At 42.0% G+C, this 20617-nt stretch overlaps 1 protein-coding gene across 1 annotated transcript in view; it reads right to left on the bottom strand.

Annotated features, from left to right (window-relative positions):
• Positions 1-20617, bottom strand: part of LOC120548496 (cadherin-23-like) — a 97822-nt gene that overhangs the window by 60051 nt on the left and 17154 nt on the right. The window contains exon 3 of the mRNA XM_039784773.1: positions 15568-15642. Within this exon, the coding sequence (XP_039640707.1) occupies positions 15568-15642 (75 nt within the window). The remainder of the gene's footprint in view (positions 1-15567; positions 15643-20617) is intronic.

Below are 20617 nucleotides of genomic sequence, written 5' to 3'. Positions count from 1 at the left end.
CAGTTTTTTTTCTGGTAAATTAAAAACATTACAAAAATGATAACGTGCCCACTTCAGGCCCTATTAAGTGGTAATAGGGTGGACTGAATTTAACAAACACTGAGTAGCATAAGTCTTTCTGCTACAAAAATGGCTTCAACAGCAATAGCAAGATCAGGACTTCATATACCTTGGCCAAATGAGAGGCAAGGTTCAGGCTCAACAGCAAGATCCACTTGCCGCTGACAAGTGGATGTAGACAAGCATCAAGCCGTCGCTGCTACTTTATTTCCCTTTCCATAGATATCTTAGAGGTGGCATGCAGACTTGGAATATATCAGTAATAGTGTTTTCTCACCAGTCCATATGGTGCAACAGTTGTAGAATTGCACTGGGTTCCAGATGCCACACTAGCATGTCTGGTCCTGGTTGGGTCCAGCTCATCTCAGTATAGCGGACTGTCTGGCCAGGCTAGGCCAAGGCCAGCTGGACTTTATATGGGCAAAGTCACTAGTGCATCTCTATCTTCCTCATCTCTCTCCCTCGCTCACTTATGTCCATCTGCTGTGAAGTCCCTCTCACCCTCATCTCCCCCTCTGCCAATATCTATTCCCATTTCTTCATGTGTGCATCACTTCCACATCTACAGCTTCGGCCAGCTCCCTATCCATTCATCCTGCTTCTTTCCTTGCGTCCATCCCTCTCTACATTACCCTTTTGCCTGCTATAGTCCCTGCACCACTTCCTCCTATATGTTCTACCTTTCATTTCTCTCTCCCTTGATCTCTCCCTCTTCCCAATCCTTATCCAGTCTCATTTCCCTTCTTTTGCATTTGCACTACTCTTTATTTCTGCCATTATTAAAAATGATCTACTGTTTCCCATGAGTCAAATGGGCTGGTAGAGGTACAGACAGCGAGGGAGAGAAGAAGACAGGACAGGAGATACATGAAGAAGGGGGTAAGATGACCAGCAGAGGACTGCAATGCAGACATGCCAAAGTGTGTGTGTGTGTGTGTGTGTGTGTCAGAAAGAGAGACACGGGGAGTAAGTTTAAGCGGCTGTGTGTTTGTGTGTGTACGTGTCCAGATTGTTTGCCACGCTGCTGCCTACATCTGATGTCCGGCTTCCGCCATTACAGCATTCTTTCATGCCGTAACACGCCACACTTGTTTTATGGATTATAAATGAACTCATTATCTGCAGCACTGATTAGTTTCAGGTCCTAATTAGCCAAAATTAATATTGTTTCCTGACAAAGACATTGGCACTGGCAAATTGGCAATTGACCTCCTTGGTCAATCTGGAGAGAGGGGCAGAGTGACAGGGGAGGTGAGTAAGAGAGCTGGGTAAGGACAGCTGCTCTGGTTGATCAGTTTTAGACTCATCCCTCCCTCCCTCCCTCCCCCTCTTTTGCACTGTCCTACACAAACTCTTCTCCTCCCACCAAAAAGCAGCTCCTTAAAGTGCCCATATTATGCTCATTTTCAGGTTCATAATTGTATTTTGAGGTTGTACCAGACATGGTTTAATTTTCAAAAAACACCATATATTTGTTGTACTGTACATTGCTACAGCTCCTCTTTTCACCCTGTTTGTTCAGGTCCCTGTTTTAGCTACAGAGTGAGGCATCACACCTCTATCCCATCTTTGTTGGGAGTCACACATGCGCAGTAGCTAGGTAAGGACTACTAGCTAGAAGCTAGCGATGCTAGCGGTTAGCCACCTCGTTCTCAATGGCAAAACACTGCTACAACACCATAGAACTCCTTACATGTCCCTGTTCTGCAGGTATTCCACGCAAAGTTGGAAGTGCGCCCTCGTTTAAAAGAAGTCTCCCGGTTAATCCTGCCTTGTACTGACCGAAGTTGGAGAAACAGCTAGCTGATGTGGTATTAGCTAAAGTGGTTAGCACACACCAAATACGGCCGATGACGTAGACGGCCCTTCCGATTTTGACCAGCTCACCCGGAGACTGAAGACAGGGCACATTCAGAAACCGTATCTCACTCAAAACAGCATGGATGGTTTTTTTTCCAAAGTTTGTATGCGTGTGGACGCACCAGAGACACAAAACAACACAAAGTGATTTTTTTCATAATATGGGCACTTGAAGCAGACATACTGCATTCTCATCACTATCACAAAAGAACCATGACAGGTTACCATCTAGGTACAATATAAGCAACCAGGTATTTAGTGTGTTGAGTTTGTGTGGATGTGAATGCAGGAATCAGTGGAAAATGAACAGCCAGGAAAACCACAGCATCTCATAGGCAAAATGGCTGACTGAAACTTCTAACTGAGACAATAGAAAAATAGGAGAGAGAAAGAGAAATAAAACAAGAATGTATACTCAGCAGAGAGATAGAGAGAAAGATAGAGAGAGAGAGAATAGGCAGAGACGACAGACAAGCCTGTCTTATTCCTTAAAAAATAAAAAGATCTGCGCTTTTAAGGAGGCCTGTTAAATGTCAAACACCTTCTAGGCTGGGAGATAAGAGAGAAGAGTTCAATTATACTGCACTCTCTCCACCCCACTAGTGCAAAACCACACATGAATACAGACAGAGCACACACAGACACACATGCCATCTCGGCCTATCACTGTGTCTACAGCTAACATGCACATATAGAACATAGAGACATACTTCAGTATCAAAGATAGTAAGTGCAAAATGACAACATATGTATCTGTGATGAAAAGGCTATAGTTACATCACCTCACAGTGCTATACCGAACACATAATCAAGGGTGTAACCAGGGTGAGAGAGCGTAAATAAGTGAGTATTACACTCCAGTTGCTAATATAAGCTGATCCAGCATGTCAGCCGAATGATAATTCTCAGGGTTTAAGCAAATTTGCTGTTCTAGAACTGATCAGGCTTTGCGGTAATTAAACATACTAAAATTTGGAAATACTGTTCCGTTACTGGCACAAGTTGCATCCCAGCACTTGCTAATGTACACAAATCAGAAAATGGGTTGCACGTGAAGCTGCAATGTCTGGCAACAACGGGGTTGTGCGAAGTATAGTGATTAAAAGGCTTTAAACACAGGTTCTCTCTCAGCGGCCCTGTGTCTCATTTTCCAACACATTTTCAAAACATTATGCCCACCCCAGTAAGATTTTCTTTTAGCTTTCAAGTCATCTCTACTGGTCTCTGAGACCTGTAACCTTCTGGTTTTTAAAGACAATTAGGAGTTTGCCTTGACATTTCATTTTGTTCTAATTCCTAACATCTTCTCTTTAATTGGAATATTGGTCTTTTTTTTTTTGCATAACATTTTTGATTATGGCCTGTGGAACATACAAACTGCAACCACATATTTGCGCTTGAGTCACGACACTAACTGCCACATGCATGTTCAAAGGGGCACAGAGAAACAGAAAAAAGCAAACCGATACATTCACACAATCACACATAGAGCAACACACACACACACACACACACACACACACACACACACACACACACACACACACACACACACACACACACACACACACACACACACACACACACACACACACACACACACACACACACACACACACACATATGCATTCCCCCTTCTCATTCTTACAGCTTCTCTGCTATAGAGCAGGGAGAGGTGGTCGCTGATGTGAAACATCAATTTCCAGGTTAGCTGCTCTGCGTGGCTCAGGCAGGTATCAGCCGTGACCCACCTGGGCCAGATAAGCAGCTGCAAGAAGCTGATGCTGCCACCCAGCAATGCACCTCTCAGTGCTGGAGAATGGATGTGCACGCGCCCACACACACACACACACACACACACACACACACACACACACACACACACACACACACAGACACATATACACATTAGTAAACAAATACTAAAACCTGAAATAATGAATTAAATGTGAGGAAAGAATGGAAAAACAGCAACACAAAAACGGCCAAATTACATTTCCAGTAAATAAATGCTGTGGTGAAATCACTCATTTCTCCAAATGAGGGGGAACATATACATCCCTGCATAAACACACACATACACAATGCATGAGCACTGCTCAGGTAGAGGGTTCACCCTTTTGATACTTTAATCATTCAACTCGCTGGGATTAAACTGGGTTTAAACCTGAGGCGTTTCAGATAGGAGTCTTGCACACAAATACACACAAACGTAAACAAACTGAACTCTGTGAAGATGCTGATAGTTCAGGGTAATAACAAAAAAAAAATGGATAACTAGAATCACCATCAAAAAAATGTTGGGGTTCTCTTTGATGATTCTGCAGGGTTCTCGTTCTCTCTCTCTCTCACTCACAGACATAGTTAAAGACATATTTAATTTGAGCCTAAGCTTTATTTGGAGCCTGAAAGAGTATCAGTGTGTGTGATCCCATCCTCAGTTGGTCAGGTAATCTAACCACAGCCACCATCACAGTGACGCATGTCAGCTCAGTGCTGGGCGCCCTGGCAGCGCTGCTCAACCTGGTGTCGTGCCACATTCCCACAGACAATTTCAATTAACTTTTACAACCCAGAGAAATATCTCACACACAGCCTGAAGCCGTCTTTGTCTCCATCTCTCCATATTCTCACGCTCTGTACGGTCTGGTCATAACACAGAAAAACTTGAATAGAATAGCAGACACAGTGTCACAGGTTTCTTTTTTTTTTTTTAAAAGGAGATCGGGAGAGATCACTACAGTGTAAAGTGTCCAAGACAGTGGGCTAGATTAGGGCTGGGTACCGAACGTCGATACTTTTATGGCACCGAAAAAAATGTATGTTTATGTTTCGGTGCAAAATTTCGGTTCCAAACGCGTCTGAGCGCGTAAGCACAAACAATCTGTCCTCTCTGTGTATTGACACAGAGCGGCGCTCTGACTGAAATCTCGAAAGATTTTGCACCTCAGGATCTGAAAGGTGACGGCTGTGACAGAGATCTCATTTGGCACGGGTTGGACGAATGGATACTTAGGTAGCGCTTACATGTCATCTGACATGTCACTTCTGGTGTGAATTACAGATAACCCCAAAAAAGGGGAGGGCACATCCAACCCTGACCTTGCATCTCCACATTTGACTGACTGATAACAGTCAGTTTACGGTTTTATAGCAGTCATTTTTGGTAGTCATTGTAGGTCCACCTTTAAAACAGCATCTCGAGGAGTTGTTCAGCTTCAGCTGGTCCAACATCTTGTGTGAGACGTGTTAAGGATTTCTTCAGAGACACTGGGCCAGATCTACGTACATTTGCGAATGTAGCATTATCAGCGCCATGGCCAACCCGCAGAAAGCACACGCTGTGATACTTCAGTTTACGTTGTATTTACCAAACATCCAGTTCATCGGGTAATCAGCGCCTTTCTCCGCCCACTATACCGTAAATAGTGCTGTAGCAAAGCGGTACTGGTGCTATGATACGGCTGAGTGCAGACTGCGATATTCCCACTGCTGATGCTAAAATGATCCTGATGCCAATATTTGTAATGTAGCGCGGAGTTTAACAACTGCTGGAATGGAATGTGAACGCTGAGTCGGAGATTCAATGTCATCTTTGATTTCTTCCAGTAACTCTAATATTACATGGCTGCTTAATCTGTAACGCTTAATGATTTCGTGTTCACTCCACCGAAAAAGTATGATCTTTGTGGCAAAAAATCTTTTCACCTTGGCCTATCTTCCTCTTGCTCGGATTACTGCTGCCATTTCCCCAGGAGGCATATACGAGGAAACCCGCTTGCGGCTGGTTTACACCTGCTTTTAAGAGGCGGAGAATTTCCCCCCGCAGAATAGAGGCGTGGAATATATAATTAGGCGCACTTTACGCGTATCCTCCCACCTTTTTGGATGGAACTCCCACTTTCCCCATGACCCTCCCACGAACACATATTGAAAGCGCAACTTGTCTCTTCTAGCTCATGTGGCAGGCCATCTGCGATTTTACCCAAGTACGCCCCGTTTGTAAATAGCCCACATCGGTTAAGTCAGCCTTTGCGAACAATTAACGCCTGGAAACGGGCGCAAACGGCTTGATAAATCTAGCCTAGGGCTATCGTTCAAAATCTTTCGATCCGGTGCCAATTTCGATACCTCAGTTTCGATGCCGGTTCCCAACGATACTTTTTTTCGATACCATATGTTTTAAAATCCATTTCAACATCAACAAAAATACATTAAACACAAAGCTTTTATTTTCCACCTTAATTGTTAATCAAAACAGTTATCAAAATTAAAACATTCTGGTAAAACTGCTCACTCAGAGTAACATTATTACAAGTGCCTTGCAAGCTCAGCCTGTCAGTCAGTCAGTCATCAGGGCAGAGAAACCACCGTTGTGCCTGCTTATCTAAGAGGAAGTGTAACGTCAACAGCACGGCGACCGCTTTCGGCTCGTCATTAATATCATATCGCAGCAAACGCTGTCTGCGTGAAGTTTTGAAAAACTGTAACCACACTTAAAACCAACCGTGACTCTCTGTGACTTCAACAAAACTGCAGACAGTTTACTCCGTCCGCACCTCTCCGTGTGTGTGTGTGTGTGTGTGTGTGTGTGTGTGTGTGTGTGTGTGTGTGTGTGTGTGTGTGGGTTGGAGCTCCGCTCTGTGTCAGTATGCAGAGAGGACAGATTGCTTGCGCTTACGCGCTCAGACGCTTTTGGAACAGAAATTAGGCACCGAAAGATTTTTTCCAGTGCCATAAAAGTATCGACGTTCGGTACCCAGCCCTAGTTACATGGATCTCCACTACATTTATTTCACAGCTATACAGTCCCTCCAGAAAAACGCAATTATGCGATCGCATAATTCAATGCATAATCATCCAAAGTCCGCATATTTATGTGGGGGCCGCATTTTTTTCAAATACGCCGCACTTTCGCCGCATAAATTGCCGTTTTCCGCGCTAAATATGCGGGGCTTGCATGATTTCATAATCCCCGCATTTTCGTTGCAAAAAAGTATCTTGGCAGAAAGTTAAAAAATATTGCATTTACTTCACACAAGAGCAGCCATTTTCCCCTGTTGCCATAGGAACGTTGTGAAGTGACATAATTACGTGACGTAGACGTCATCGAAAAGCAGGGTCTTGGGGGAATCACTTTTTTTCTCTTTTTCATCAAACCGCAGTTTTTGCAAGTTCCCGCAATTTTTGTAAGTTCCCACAATTTCATCGCATAAAATTGCATAAATATAATTCTTTTAAGAAAACGTGCCGCATAATCAAGGATTTTTGCCCACAACAATCACAAAAAAACTTTGCATTTTTCTGGAAGGACTGGCTATAGTTACTTTCTACTTTCCAAATTAAGATTTTTAATCCAAAACATTTTTAAATATAATGCAAATGCATCACACCGATGTATTGTCATTGATTGAGCTACCCAGCGATATAAAGTAGGGGTGCAACGGATCACAAAACTCACGGCTCGGATCACGGTTTTAGGTCACGGATCGAATAATTTTTTTTTTTTTAAACTACCAACTGCCGCTGATACGAAGCTCTGTAGTCTTCGTCGCGGCTTTTCAAGATGTTCCGCTGCTCCAGTAGCCATGACCGTCTCTAGCAACTGATTTTAACATGCCCTGTTCACGTAACCAGAAAATAAACTGCGTTGCCTGTATCTTTTCACGTCAACCCTCCCATAGAGACTTATCAGCTTACTTTAAGTAACAGCAACAGTAAAAATGTATTTCACACCATTATTATGATTAAACTTTGCAATTAATCCGCGGTTCACATGCATTCCGAATCGTGAGTGTTGATCCGTACGGACCATGGATCAACTTTGGTACACCACTAATATAAAGTTATATGAATTTTTACTTTAATATTAGCAATAGTAAGTACTTTTACTAGTACTAATACTGAGTTACATGTTGTTGCTAATACATCTGTAATTCTACCCAAGTACCAAGATTTAAACAGTATTTTCCACTGTGGATTGCTATTTTTTAAGTAAATGAAAAGCTTCCACGAGTTGGGTTACATTGTCTTGGTCTAAAAATTTCATGAACCCACTCATACCATCTACCATGCAAAATGATCCATCCAAATCATTGAGTCTCATTTTTATATTTCCATGTTTTATTTTTCCTGAACGAGTAAACTACAGAAATTTGACACTGGGATAAATCAAGGCAAAGTTGTTTAAATGTCACTTATAAAAAAAATTATGTTTTCCTTTACTGCAGTTAAGTGAGCGGACTTGTTCTTCCTATTTTCTTAAGAAATGTCTTGAAACGTGAAGCTGAGTATGACATTTTTTTTTACCCCCGTTTAGCCTCGTGAGACCGTCCTGATCGCGCGAGCTCCAGTTTTCCACTCGCAGATCAGTCTGGCATCTTGAGATAGAGAAAATTTGGAGCCGTTCGCCAAACGACCGACCAATCAGCGTTGGTTTCGAGGCGGGTTTACGTGTGACGCAACGAGAAGCGACTGTTCAGTCTAAACAACACGGCAGCTTCCACGGATGAGATGAGCGTAGCTATCGCGAAAGTTTTATCCGAGTTAGAAAGTATTCCTTCATTGAAAGAAGAGCAAAAAACGGCACTGGAGGCTTTTCTCCCGACTGGTTTCGGCAAGAGTTTGATCTGATTGGTTGATTTGGCCCGTCTATCACCAACATAGGTGGTGACAGATGGTTTATCCAATCAGCAACCAGTATTTTTGCCCCTTCCCAAAAGTTCTCCAATGGAAATTTCCCAGATGGTTATGCTAAGCAAATGTGAAGCAATCCATCTGGCGGAGTCAGGTTACGTTACAATTATATACAATTCAAGACTGCATATGCGACACATTTATTTATTAAATAAACATTTTTCTGCAGTGCAGGCAGAAAAGAAAGACTGAAAGTCAGATAGCTAGGAAACAAAGAAGATTAGGGAAAAGCGAGGACATTAAAAGGATGTATTTGGTATGAACAAGATGCTTAGCATTTGTGGAAGCTCAGAAGCAATGTTGCAATGAGAGACCAGAGTGTTTGAGTGTTTGCATGGGCCATAATAACACTAACACATCACGTGCTGGGTAAGTGCAGACAATATAACGCAGCACAGCGTCATGATGGATGGTGTGTTTGCAGACACCACTGAACCGTGGACCCCATTATTTCCTGGGGGAGGAAGGGGGAGCAAGGCACCACGGGGAGAGATAAGGGATGATTGACTAAACCAAAACAGAGGTCCCCCATGAATGGCAGTGTTCTGGCATTATTGGGAAGCCATTGTGGGATTCAATGCAACAGCTCAACGACAGAAGAGAGATGTCACTGGAAGTAAGAAGATCAAGTGTATCCCCTTCCTAGAGTGAGGTAGAGGAGGACTCTTCATGTGGAGAGAAAAACTACCAGTCATTAAGAATATCTCCCGGACATGTTGGGACTCATCTCCCGCTGAGATCAGCTGGTTCAAACCTCAACAGGGAGGAATACTTCACTTCACACACACACTCTCACTCTAATGCACACAGCACATCCGCCAACTCAACTCATGAACAGTGACAGATACAACAGCAGTTGCCAGAAATGCAGAAAGGACACACACACACACACACACACACACACACACACACACACACACACTTGCCTAAATGAGAGCTGAAATCGGGAGCATAAACAGACCTCTGTGCTGCCCTGCTCACAGTCAGACAGTAACAAACATCTAGAGCACGTATCCTGCAAGGCACAGCCCTGGATACCAGCCAACATCCCAAAAACACTGAATCAACTCTCAGAGGCACACTCCTTCTCCTGACAATACCCTGATTACCCTTTCATTTTGTCACCGCTCATCTTTCTTTTATTTCTCTTTTTATGCTTCTGTTTCTGGTCTGGATTATCTGGACTGTGGAGACAAAAGACAGGCAAGATATTCTTGGATGTCTTCTAGACTTCTGTGAAACAATGGGCCAGTGTCGTGAGGTCATTTCAGATAGTTATGTAAAAAAAAGAAATTAAGGGTTCACACTTATTCAGAATGTTTTAAGACTATGTTTACTGATGAAGAATCATCAAACATTTAGGGGAAGGGTAGAGATGTTTCAGCTTTAAGCCCTTGGAAGCATAGCCATTCTCCTCCCCACTTTTTCTCTGTCCGTTTTTTTTATGTTTAGATGTCAGAGGGGATGGCCAGGCCTTTGCTTTTTTGATATATTGTTCACTTTAGTTGACAAACCCATTCTGAACACTACCTTCACTACTTTGAAGATTTTTCTTAATGCAAATTAACTGGTGACAAATAATGCAACCCTGTCTCCTAAACTAAACTGCATTCGCAATTATGTTTCACGAGAAATGTTTTTTCTCCCAGATAATGTTTGTTTCAACACGTCGCACCAGCTTATTTACGTAAGTCAACATTGACTTTTTGTTTCACACTGGACACGAACAGTGGCCTTCTGGGGGAAAGTCCTGTGGTTTTTTGACCCATGCGCATACTTTGATTAGAAACGTTTTGTGATACTTTGTTAAAAACAAACTGTAACCTGGGAGAAAATACATATCCCTTGAAAGGTAGATGAGAATGCAGTTTAGTTGTATGGACACGTAATTTTTAGGAGACAGAATGAGTCCAAGAGCAATAATCAACCACATATATTTAGTTTCTTTCTTTTTTTAAAGAGTATTTCTGATTAATTGTATATCACTACATCTATGTAATGGGAAGAGCAGGTATGGTCACAAACTTAAAATAATGACTGTAGTGTAAGTTCACACTTCATTTTCTGTTACTACAACATGTGTTTGTAATCATGTTCATTATTGCTTTCCCCAAAATACCACATGCCCATATAAATACCACTGCATATAAATGTTACACATATTGTTAAGTGTACACCTCCCACAGGAGCTGCTGGTGGACTTTTACCTTGCCACCATCAAGAGCCTCCTGATCTATGCTGCACAGTGTGGTAGCTACAGCAGCTGTACTGGGGAAGATCTGCGAGATCTGCAGCGGTGGGTGAAGGCGGCTCAGCAAGTCATCAGCCCTACGCTGCCACCTCTGAAGGCCAATTACACTGGCTGACTACAAAAGAAAGCCAGCCGTATCATAGAAGACCTGTCCCACCCTGGACAGTGTCTGTTTGCCTCCCTCCCCTCTGGAAGAATACACAGGAAAATCAAAAGCACCACAAACCGACTGAAAAACAGCTTCTAACCAAGAGCTACTACTACCCACTATACATTTTACCATCATATTGCACATACAGTACTGCCATATATGATGCCACTTAACCAACATTGTACCGTTTAGGACACTCATTTTTATCCCTTGTTTTTGTATATATTTTGCTTTAATTTCTTTTTGCCTTAATTCACTATTACTTATTTATTTGAATTTTATTATTTAATTTACTGTACTTTGAGGTTTTACTATTTACTTTACTTTAACGTACTTCTTGTTACACACTACTGAAGAGCTGCTAAACAGATTTTCATTGATCTAAGCACAATGACAAAGATCTATTTCATATGCTTAGTCTGATCACTGTCATAATGACTTTCAAATTCAGATATTTACTTCACATTCCTAATCTCAGTACACATTGCACATGCAATATTTTCAATATTACAGTTTGTTTTCCTATAAAGGACATTTTGTAATTAGTGAAAGATGACTTTTAATCTGACAAGTGGTATACAGCTCATTGATGAAGCAGACCATAGCTAAAGACAGAGCCAATAGTCTGCACATGCTTAGGTCTTCTCCACAGTTAGGTGCAAATCAGCTGGTCGGTCAGTGAGTTACACCGGGAGAGGCAGCCTGGTAAGGAGGCCGTTGGTAATTGTCTGGCCAATCATTTGATCAGCAGCAAAACGGAAACAAGAATTACTATTACTATATATACTATACTATTACATTCATGTTCATCTTGTAGTCTTTAACATTACATTAAAAACAGTCATGTCTGCCAAAGTGTTTTTCACTGGTGTAGAAATATTGACAGTTCCTGGCACAATACATACATATTATGTTCTTACTGTTATTGTTCAAATAAGCAAAGACATGGGAAATCCTAAACCATGAAATGTTCTCTAAATTTTAAAATACCTGAAAGCAGAGAGCAAAGGCAGCCCTTAATGCCATGATAGAGGATTATAAATAAAGCAACTGACTTATCTTCCAAATAAACTTAACAAAAGACAGCCATTTGCACACTTAGTCAATACACTTAAACATGTATGTGTTAATCCACAAAGCAGTCACATATTTAGTCATGGGATGACTTAAGAATGTGTTGATTAATATATCATTAAGACAATACAATAGCTAGCAATAGTGATGAATACTGCTTTGTACGCACACATGCACACAAGCAAAAGAGTGTGTCCGGAGGAAGTGTTGACAAGCCATAGTTAATGTAGTGTGCTAGGCAGCTGCTGGGAATTGGCTGGAGAGAGAGTACACAGACATTATCAACACGTTTAGGGGAAGTCTTTAATAAGTCGTTCCTTGGGGCTACTTCCTGCCCCTTAATTATTATTGAATTAGGAATGCCACGGAGCTAATTAAAAGAGCAAGGTATTTACTGTGGCAGTAGTGTAGAAGAATATGAGGGAGCGGAGGAGAACAAGTGAAAAAAAAAGAGAGCGAAGAAATTCAGAGAGAAGGTGGATATTTTGTTTTAACTGCATCTTAGCCTTAGCTAAACTTCATGTAAATACATGTAATCAGACAGCGAGGCCTTATGCTCGACTGGCACAAACTACAAGACATACACAAACCATCCCAGCAGAGTGTGGAAGTTTCTATTTGAACAAATGTGTTGTGTTCTTTCCACAAGTTAATTACTCAGTAGAGAGCTTAATCTGCCGAATCAGGGCAAAGTGGATTAGGAGATGAGAGTGTTTAATCAAAGTGTTCTCAGTCTAATTACACATCCCATTTCCTGACACAACACACACCGTTATCTGCCACTCCGTTTAAACATCAGCTCCTCTGTTTAGCTGCCCCCCCTAAGAGTGAATGATCCCACTGTCTGGATGTGACAAAAAAAGCGTCAAACATAAACACATGCATGCATACATGCACTAAATGGACATACTCATATGCATACACAGACATGCAGAGAATTAACATGAATATGGTGAGAATTTTGTTCTAAAAATGAAATTAACTATTCTTCTTGTCAATAATAAAATAAATTATCTTAGGCATTGTATCACTGCAGTGTACAGCAGACCACTAATGTAGCCTAATCACGCATCACAGACATTCATACGAGTGGGGACTAAATATTCCTTTTGGGTTCAGTCCATGTAAAAAACTGATGGCGTTGCATTTGCCTGCAAGAAAGACAATGAAAACTGTACCAGACTCAGTGGTAAAGAATAGTATATATGTCAGAGTTGTGAGTTCACGCAGAGTGAGGGCCATTCTCCCATTGTATTACACATGGTCCGACAACACACATCTGTCTGCAGTAGCATCTTTGTGCCGGTTCCTGAACCAAACCCCCTTGCTGGCGAGAGGGGGAGAGGAGCAGAGTAGTCTTAGATCAAATATCCATGGTGTTTGGATGTGTTCCCTCAGCTCTGATAAATAGTCATGCTCCTGTCTGCCTTACAGAGCTGAGGCTACTGGCTCCGAGGCATTGAGCTTAAGTCACTGATCTGCTGCCTAGACAAGGCCAGGTAGTGTTGGGAGTGTGTGCACATGCATGCAGACCAGTTTTAACTTCAGGAAGTCTGCATTGCTCATCTCCATAATACAGTATAAATGCTCTTATTGTGCATGTGTCACTCAATTGGTTCTTACACAGACTGCCTCTTGGGATTACTTCACACAACAAGACCTCCATGGTAACTGAATGTGACCAATCAGAGTGGCTGTGGAAACCTGATCACTGGGCTCAAGTCATGCAGTTTGGCAGGTGTTCATTAATGTTCATCACATTTGTGGTAAAATGACAGCCTAATGAAGTACAGAGGAATGCATAAAGTTTTGAATATGATTAAACCGCCTCCATTGTGCTCTGAATGCACAGCTATTGTGCTCTGAATGCACACCTTAACAATTCTTTATTCTTTGCACAATCGTTGCACTGAACCTTGAGATTAGAAAATATGTATTTTCAATCTACCCTTTATTCAAATGAAGAGTAAGAGCGATGTCAGCATTGAAAGTGCCGCCAGTCCACACCAGTGTGCTGGATGAAGTAATCTTGAGTTTTTGTGAGGAAACGTGTCACATCCTCTATTCCTCTAACACACACACAAACATTGTGGCTTGTGTGTGCCTGTGTGTTCATGAATTGGAGGGCCTCCTAGAAGAGGACATCTGCTGAGCTAATAAACAATAATCTTGACAAATTGTCACTGTCCGATCAGTCAGCCCGCCCTCATCATCACACCACTGAAGAAGCCATCACAGGCCGAGCCAGGGGCATGACTGACAGCTCTCTAGACCAGTGGAAGGCGTTGCTGGACCAAAGCCCAGCTGCCTGAGGAGAGGACACAATGATTCATGGCCAGAGGGCAACCTGCACAGAGTGGTTAGGGAAATTAGCAACGCCACCCACCAACATATCCATGCCCTTCACTGGTTAGAACACAAGCTGACTGAATGAAGAGCTGGCCTTGTGCCAGAACCCGCTTAGTACTGTTGGACAAAGATGCCAAATCAGGCAACTATGAGGGCAATGATGTTTGGGGTCATGATGATGATGATGATTTACTGTAGACTCAGTGGGACACTATAACCTTCCCTGGCTGCAGTACAAAACACACAACTATGACGACGACGATGGAGATGATGCTGAAGGTGATAGTGACTGGGACAGTGTTAATGAGGGAGGTATGGTGGTGTATTTAAACTTCCATGACCCCAAGAAAAATGTGACAAAAAGGGAAACATTATAGGTTGTCTGGGCCTGAGACAAGCAGCTCTGAGGGTGTAGCCACGGAAGTGAACACTCTATAACTAGTAGTGCTGACAGACTGGCAGAGTGTAAAGGTCATGTGATAAAAAATAATAAAACTTCTAGAAAATCAATCCAATATAAAGGATTTTAATTCCAAGCCAGTGACACCCTCAACGATTATGAAAAGCCAGACATCTTCAAATTGCCCTGTCAATCACTGCAACTAACAGAAATGACAAAAATAAATAAGGAAGGGGAATAATAGATCCAGGAGAAATCGGACTCGACCGTGTCTGAGGTTTATACCGTAACCCACAACCGCTCCCAACAGCAGTGGGACACAACATATAAGCAAGCTTATAATAACAACATGGAGATATCAAATCCATCCAGACATCAACACCAGCATGTGAAATATCCAAAGAATCCCAGTTTTCTTTTGTTCCAGCTATATATTGTGGAGAATCACTCAGACAACAAGGCTCAGGGGTTTCCTTCTCATCACACAGACAAACACACTGCACACATAGAAACACATACACCCGTCCTGACAGGAGGACATCCATTGCCATTACTGTCAGTGTCTTTGATGACATATCTCACTTTCTCAGTTTATATTCAAGGAATACAAGGACATACCATTTCTCTGCAGTAAAGTTGAGAAAGCAATCCGCAAAACACAGCTTTACTGTACTTTCTTCAGACAATGTATCAAACACAACATGCTGACACTCCACAGAGACTCACCGACGGGCATATCTTCATAGATGAGAAGGTAGGTCGAGAAGAAGTAGTTCAGGAAGCGTGGTGGCTGGTTGGAGCCTGTGAGAAAGAGAGACAAAAGAATGGTAATTCAAATGATGTCATGAAACTTTCTATTGAGATTAGGCTTTTCATGATGTTGTTAAAGTGATAAACTGTTAGATTTCCATTTATATATAATCTCCATTTTAAGTCTACTGGTCTTCGGTATTGGAATAATGCCAGAATTCTTCCACAGATCAGGAACAACTGCAGTCTAGTCTAGAGCCGAAAGCCTATAAGCCTTCTAAAACTTACTACTAGACTGAAAGTTTTAATAAATGTTGTTCTTGCTTTTTCACCTTCCCAGCAGCAGCAACAACAGCAGTTTATTGGAAATCATACAGTGGAGCCGAGCACTCAACATTTGTCAAGTGATCTTTAGGAAGTACAGGTGCAAATGCACTGATGCTGATGCCAGTGAACAAACTCTTGTTCCATTGTTTAATTCATACAGACTGTTTTCACACTGCTTCCCAAAAAGAGACCCTCCCCTCCACAAGAGGGCTGGAGCAAATGTATTCAGTGTAAGACACTGTATGAGTGACTGGAGCAAATGTATTCATTGTATGTATGTACGTATAGTCATCTGGAGAGCTGATTTTGTTTAAAAAAAAAAATAAAACATTGGAAGTTTTCGAAGGATAAAATGTCAACATTTAAGTAACGACAGATAATGCATCACCCTGCTTACTTTTAGTCCTCCAATCTCATCTCAGAATGCACGGCAGAGCTTCCTCCCCGGCACACTCGGCCCCTACAGTAAATCAAACTGAACGAGAGCTGTAGATCTGATCAGGAGATACGGGCTAGATGAGTCTTGCACAGAGTAGCTAATGTAAGCTGGGTAGCTAAACATTTTTTGATTAGAATACTTAGTACATTTCCCTGCTTGGTACTATTGGTTTTGGCCTTTTGGTAACACAGGCAACTCTTTAAATCCACTACTGTCAGCTGTCCAAGCTGGTTCAGCTCTGAATATAATACAGGTATTGTAATGTAAATGGGTCATTGACTTTCTTAGGAAACTGACTAAATACTAGGTTAAGAAGCAGCCGACTGTTCTCTTCTACAAATCCTTTATAAAATCCATCCTTACGTTCTTTTTAATCCGTTAGCTTGGAAGCCTAAATGTAAAATGGACACATGGGAAGAACCATCAACACGAGTAGTAAGATAATAGGATCGAGCAGAGCTGCCTGACCAATATACACCTACTCACATCAGGTGGTGATGATGATGGGGATCACCTCGCTCCCCTCAAGGTTTACTTACTACCCTCGGTTACAGGTTTTTGAAGAAGTTCTCCACCATTCCTTGGATCGCCAAGGATTATGGTTTTTGTACAGCAGCCTTTTATGGCCAGTCGTCAGGTGTCTTTTACTGTTCTTCTATTCTGTGACTGTTTCTCTTGTTCAAACTCTTTATTATGTCTTCTACCCATTTTAGATGTTTGGCTGTTTTCATCTGTTCACTGCTGAATGTGTATTGACTCTACTGTATGTCAGACATGCCTCTGCAGTACATCAGTCACTCGGCAGAGGGACATAAACTGGACTGTGAACAACAACCCGCTGTGCAGTTATATTCTGGTCAAACTCAGCTACGGAACACTAAACATCTCACACAGACTCTCTTATTTCTCAAAAAAAAAAAAAATTTACAGGTTAACCATTTTTGTGTGATCAAAAGGGATAAAATCAACAAAATGGTTGAACACTCATTACCTGCATATGTTTGTGTTAGCATTTTCAATCATAACAACTATGTACGAAGTAAGGCTGCCTCCTGAAAGTCTAAGGTTTGAATCCTCAGTCGGAGACCACTCAGCTGACCGATTCTTCAAGTTGAGCAGGGTTTTTTTTTTTGTCAGTCAGTGTCTGTGTACTTCTGGGGACATTCCACTCCCTAGAATCAGAGCTCCTCGCTCTCACGCTGCTCTCCGGGGTGAAATCATTCCACTACGTAAAGTCCTCCCGTCCGCATCGTAAAGATGTGTGCAACAGGTACAGGCAGCTGTGGACCCAGACCACCAGGCAGCTGCTCGGAGGAGGAGAGGCTTTGCCTGGTCAGGCTCCGAGATAAAGTGATCTTCTTTATTCCGTTCAGTCGTTAGGGTAGTTAGCACGCATTAGCTCGGAGGGCTAAATTGGCTTGGTTACTATGTTACATGAACATCGCTGTCAACCTGAACGTTCCGCTAAACCCCGTTCAAAAGTCTGGTAGTTCAGTAAAGCGTTGCTCGATAGTCTAAATGAAAAGAAACAAAATGAATAGTTATATTGAACAGCCAAATCTGGTGCAACTAACAAAAATTCTGAGTCGGGTACAGCACTAGTACGTAGTACATTCAGGCAAAAATTACATTTACCTCATATTGATTTCTCTGTATAGGAGGGAACAGCCTTCCATTACAACAGGACACTTTTAGGGCCTGTTTAAGGGTTAATAGTCTGCTGTGTTTGGGCATGGTTCTGTGGCGTCAAAAGGCAGTGTGATACAAGCTGTTCTATTGGGAAGATCAGGGAACAAAGCTGATGGCCTTTGATCAGCTGAGCTGCGTGGCAGACCACAGGAACACTGGAGCGAGAGAAGGGGAGGCCAGTCCGTTTGAAGTGAGAGCGCTTGATAGAGTGAATCAGTGAGAGACTTTCGTGTGGTCATGTGCCCGCCGGTACACAAGTGGGTGCCAAGAACATTGGAGCGTGTTTCACTGGATAGGGCTAGCTCCCGTCCATACCTGCAGTTTATTTACTGCAAGGCACTGCACTTGGATGGTGGAATGCCAGGGCTCCAGACTAGCTTTTTTCACTAGGACCACAGTGGCCCCCAACTGAAAATTTTAGGGGCGCAACCACAAAATTTAGGGGCACACACCGTAAATCAACATGCTAACCAAATATTCACATTTATACTAATTTCCACTGTATTACTAATAAACACTTTGATAATAGATGCAGAAATTACAATGTGCGGTTTCAAATTTAGTTTCACATTTTATTTTGCATTTTGAAGATGCAACATAGAAGGTAAACCGACAGCACCATCGCTGTCATGACAGTACAAATATTTAAAAAATATGCCAGCTCAGTCTACAATTACAATGAATTCAACTTAAAATTAAACATGCATTGTTTAGGCTACTAAACTAAAATAAAAATAAACCCATACCTCTCTCCTCCCAAACCTGCCCTACAACCTTGAATTGAATAATTATTAATTTCTTACTCACTGTAACTTTTATTCTTGTATTTATATTATTCTTTTTTAGCCTGTTTTATTTTCATCATGACCGCTTTTAATTGCTCTTTAATTAATGTTAAGCACTTTGAATTGCCTTGTTGCTGAGAGGTGCTGTAGAAATCAAGCTGCCTTCAGCCTGTCAGTCAGTCCCCAGGGCAGATAAACCAACGTTGTGCCTGCTTGACTCAGAGGAAGTGTAACGTCAACAGCCCTGCGACCTCTTTTGCCTCGATATTAATATAATATCGCAGCAAACGCTGTCTGATTTGAAGTTTTGAAAAAATTTAACCACACTTGCAACCACTTTATCGGCATTTCCGTGACTAACTGTGACTGCAGAGCCGATGAGTCTGCTCCGTCCGCACCTCTGCGCGTGTGTGTGTGCGCGCCAGAGCTCCGCTCTCCGTCACTATGCAGAGAAGACCATGGATATATTAGGAGAGGACAGATAAGCTTTGTGCTTACACGCTCTCAGGTACCGAAATTTCCACGTTTAACGTTTTAAAAAGGGGGCAAATTTACTGGTCGCGCATGTGCGACTGGATGTGAAATTTTGGTCGCAAAATGCAACCATTTGGTCGCAGTCTGGAGCCCTGAATGCAGATAGATCACAGCTTCTAAATAATCACAGCAATGATCAACAATCCAATTTGTTGGATCAGGGAGGTAATGCTCAAGGAGGAGTACATGGTCAGTGTGCCCATCATGGAATGCGGTTTCATTATTCATGTATTTATTAATTTATTTATGTATTTACTCATTTATTTAATATTGAATAAAACGGCATTCCATAGCCAATGGGTTAGTTAGTGAAAGCAAGGGAGAGGGAGGGAGAGGAAGGAGGAGGAAAACATCGAAAGCAAAGACAAGGTGGGAGGTGAGGACTCCAGAGATATATAAAAAGAGAAGACTTTATTAACTTGTGCTTGATGGAAAGAGGTTGTGGCATTCACTTAATAACTTTCCCCGCTGCTTCAGCACTGCGTGTGATTGGAGATGTCTCCTGCCTGTCACTGGGAGACAGTTACCAGGGGTCCGTTTCAGAAAGCAGGTTTAGTGAAAACTCTGAGTTTGTTAACCCTGAGATGAGGGAAACTCTGGGTTTTCTGTTTCAGAAAGGGAGGTTAATCAAACCTGAGAGAGAGGGGGAACTCTACTGATGGCCAAATGAGGCTCTGTGACTGTGACTCTCTCTCTACATCCCAGCACATTCTTTGTGTCACATTGCGTTTGTTTTTTTTGCAAACGGCAGTTTTCTTTACAACAATGGTGATGTGGAGCATGTTAGTAAAGCCACTGTATAGCAAAGCGCCGTCAGAAGAGTGTGACTCGCTCTGAAACATTTTTTAAATGTTTTTGTAGTGTTCCCTGGACACAAACCAGTAAGAGCCATTAAAAAGGACTTCCACAGTATTGCAGGTGAATAATGTAAACCCTTTGAAATAAAAGATTATGAATTATAATTCTGTTAATGATGGTGCTGCAGCCTCAGAATGGGATTAGAAGGCCTAGGATTTTTTCGCGCGCAGGATTGCACCTAAATGAAATAGATTATAGGTTCAATACCATTTCACCTGTAATATTATACTTACGATTAAATATGATATTGACAAACTACATTGGAACTTACGCATTTACGCTTGTCTTGACTCTTGTCTTATCTATCGTATCGATCTATCTATCCATCCATCGTATCTATCTATCATATCTATCGTATCTATCTATCGCTAGTGTTGTGCCTGAACGTGTTCAT

This window comes from Perca fluviatilis, chromosome 19 (genome assembly GCF_010015445.1).
Source record: "Perca fluviatilis chromosome 19, GENO_Pfluv_1.0, whole genome shotgun sequence".
Taxonomy (NCBI): domain Eukaryota; kingdom Metazoa; phylum Chordata; class Actinopteri; order Perciformes; family Percidae; genus Perca; species Perca fluviatilis.
This window is presented reverse-complemented; position numbering and strand designations above follow the sequence as displayed.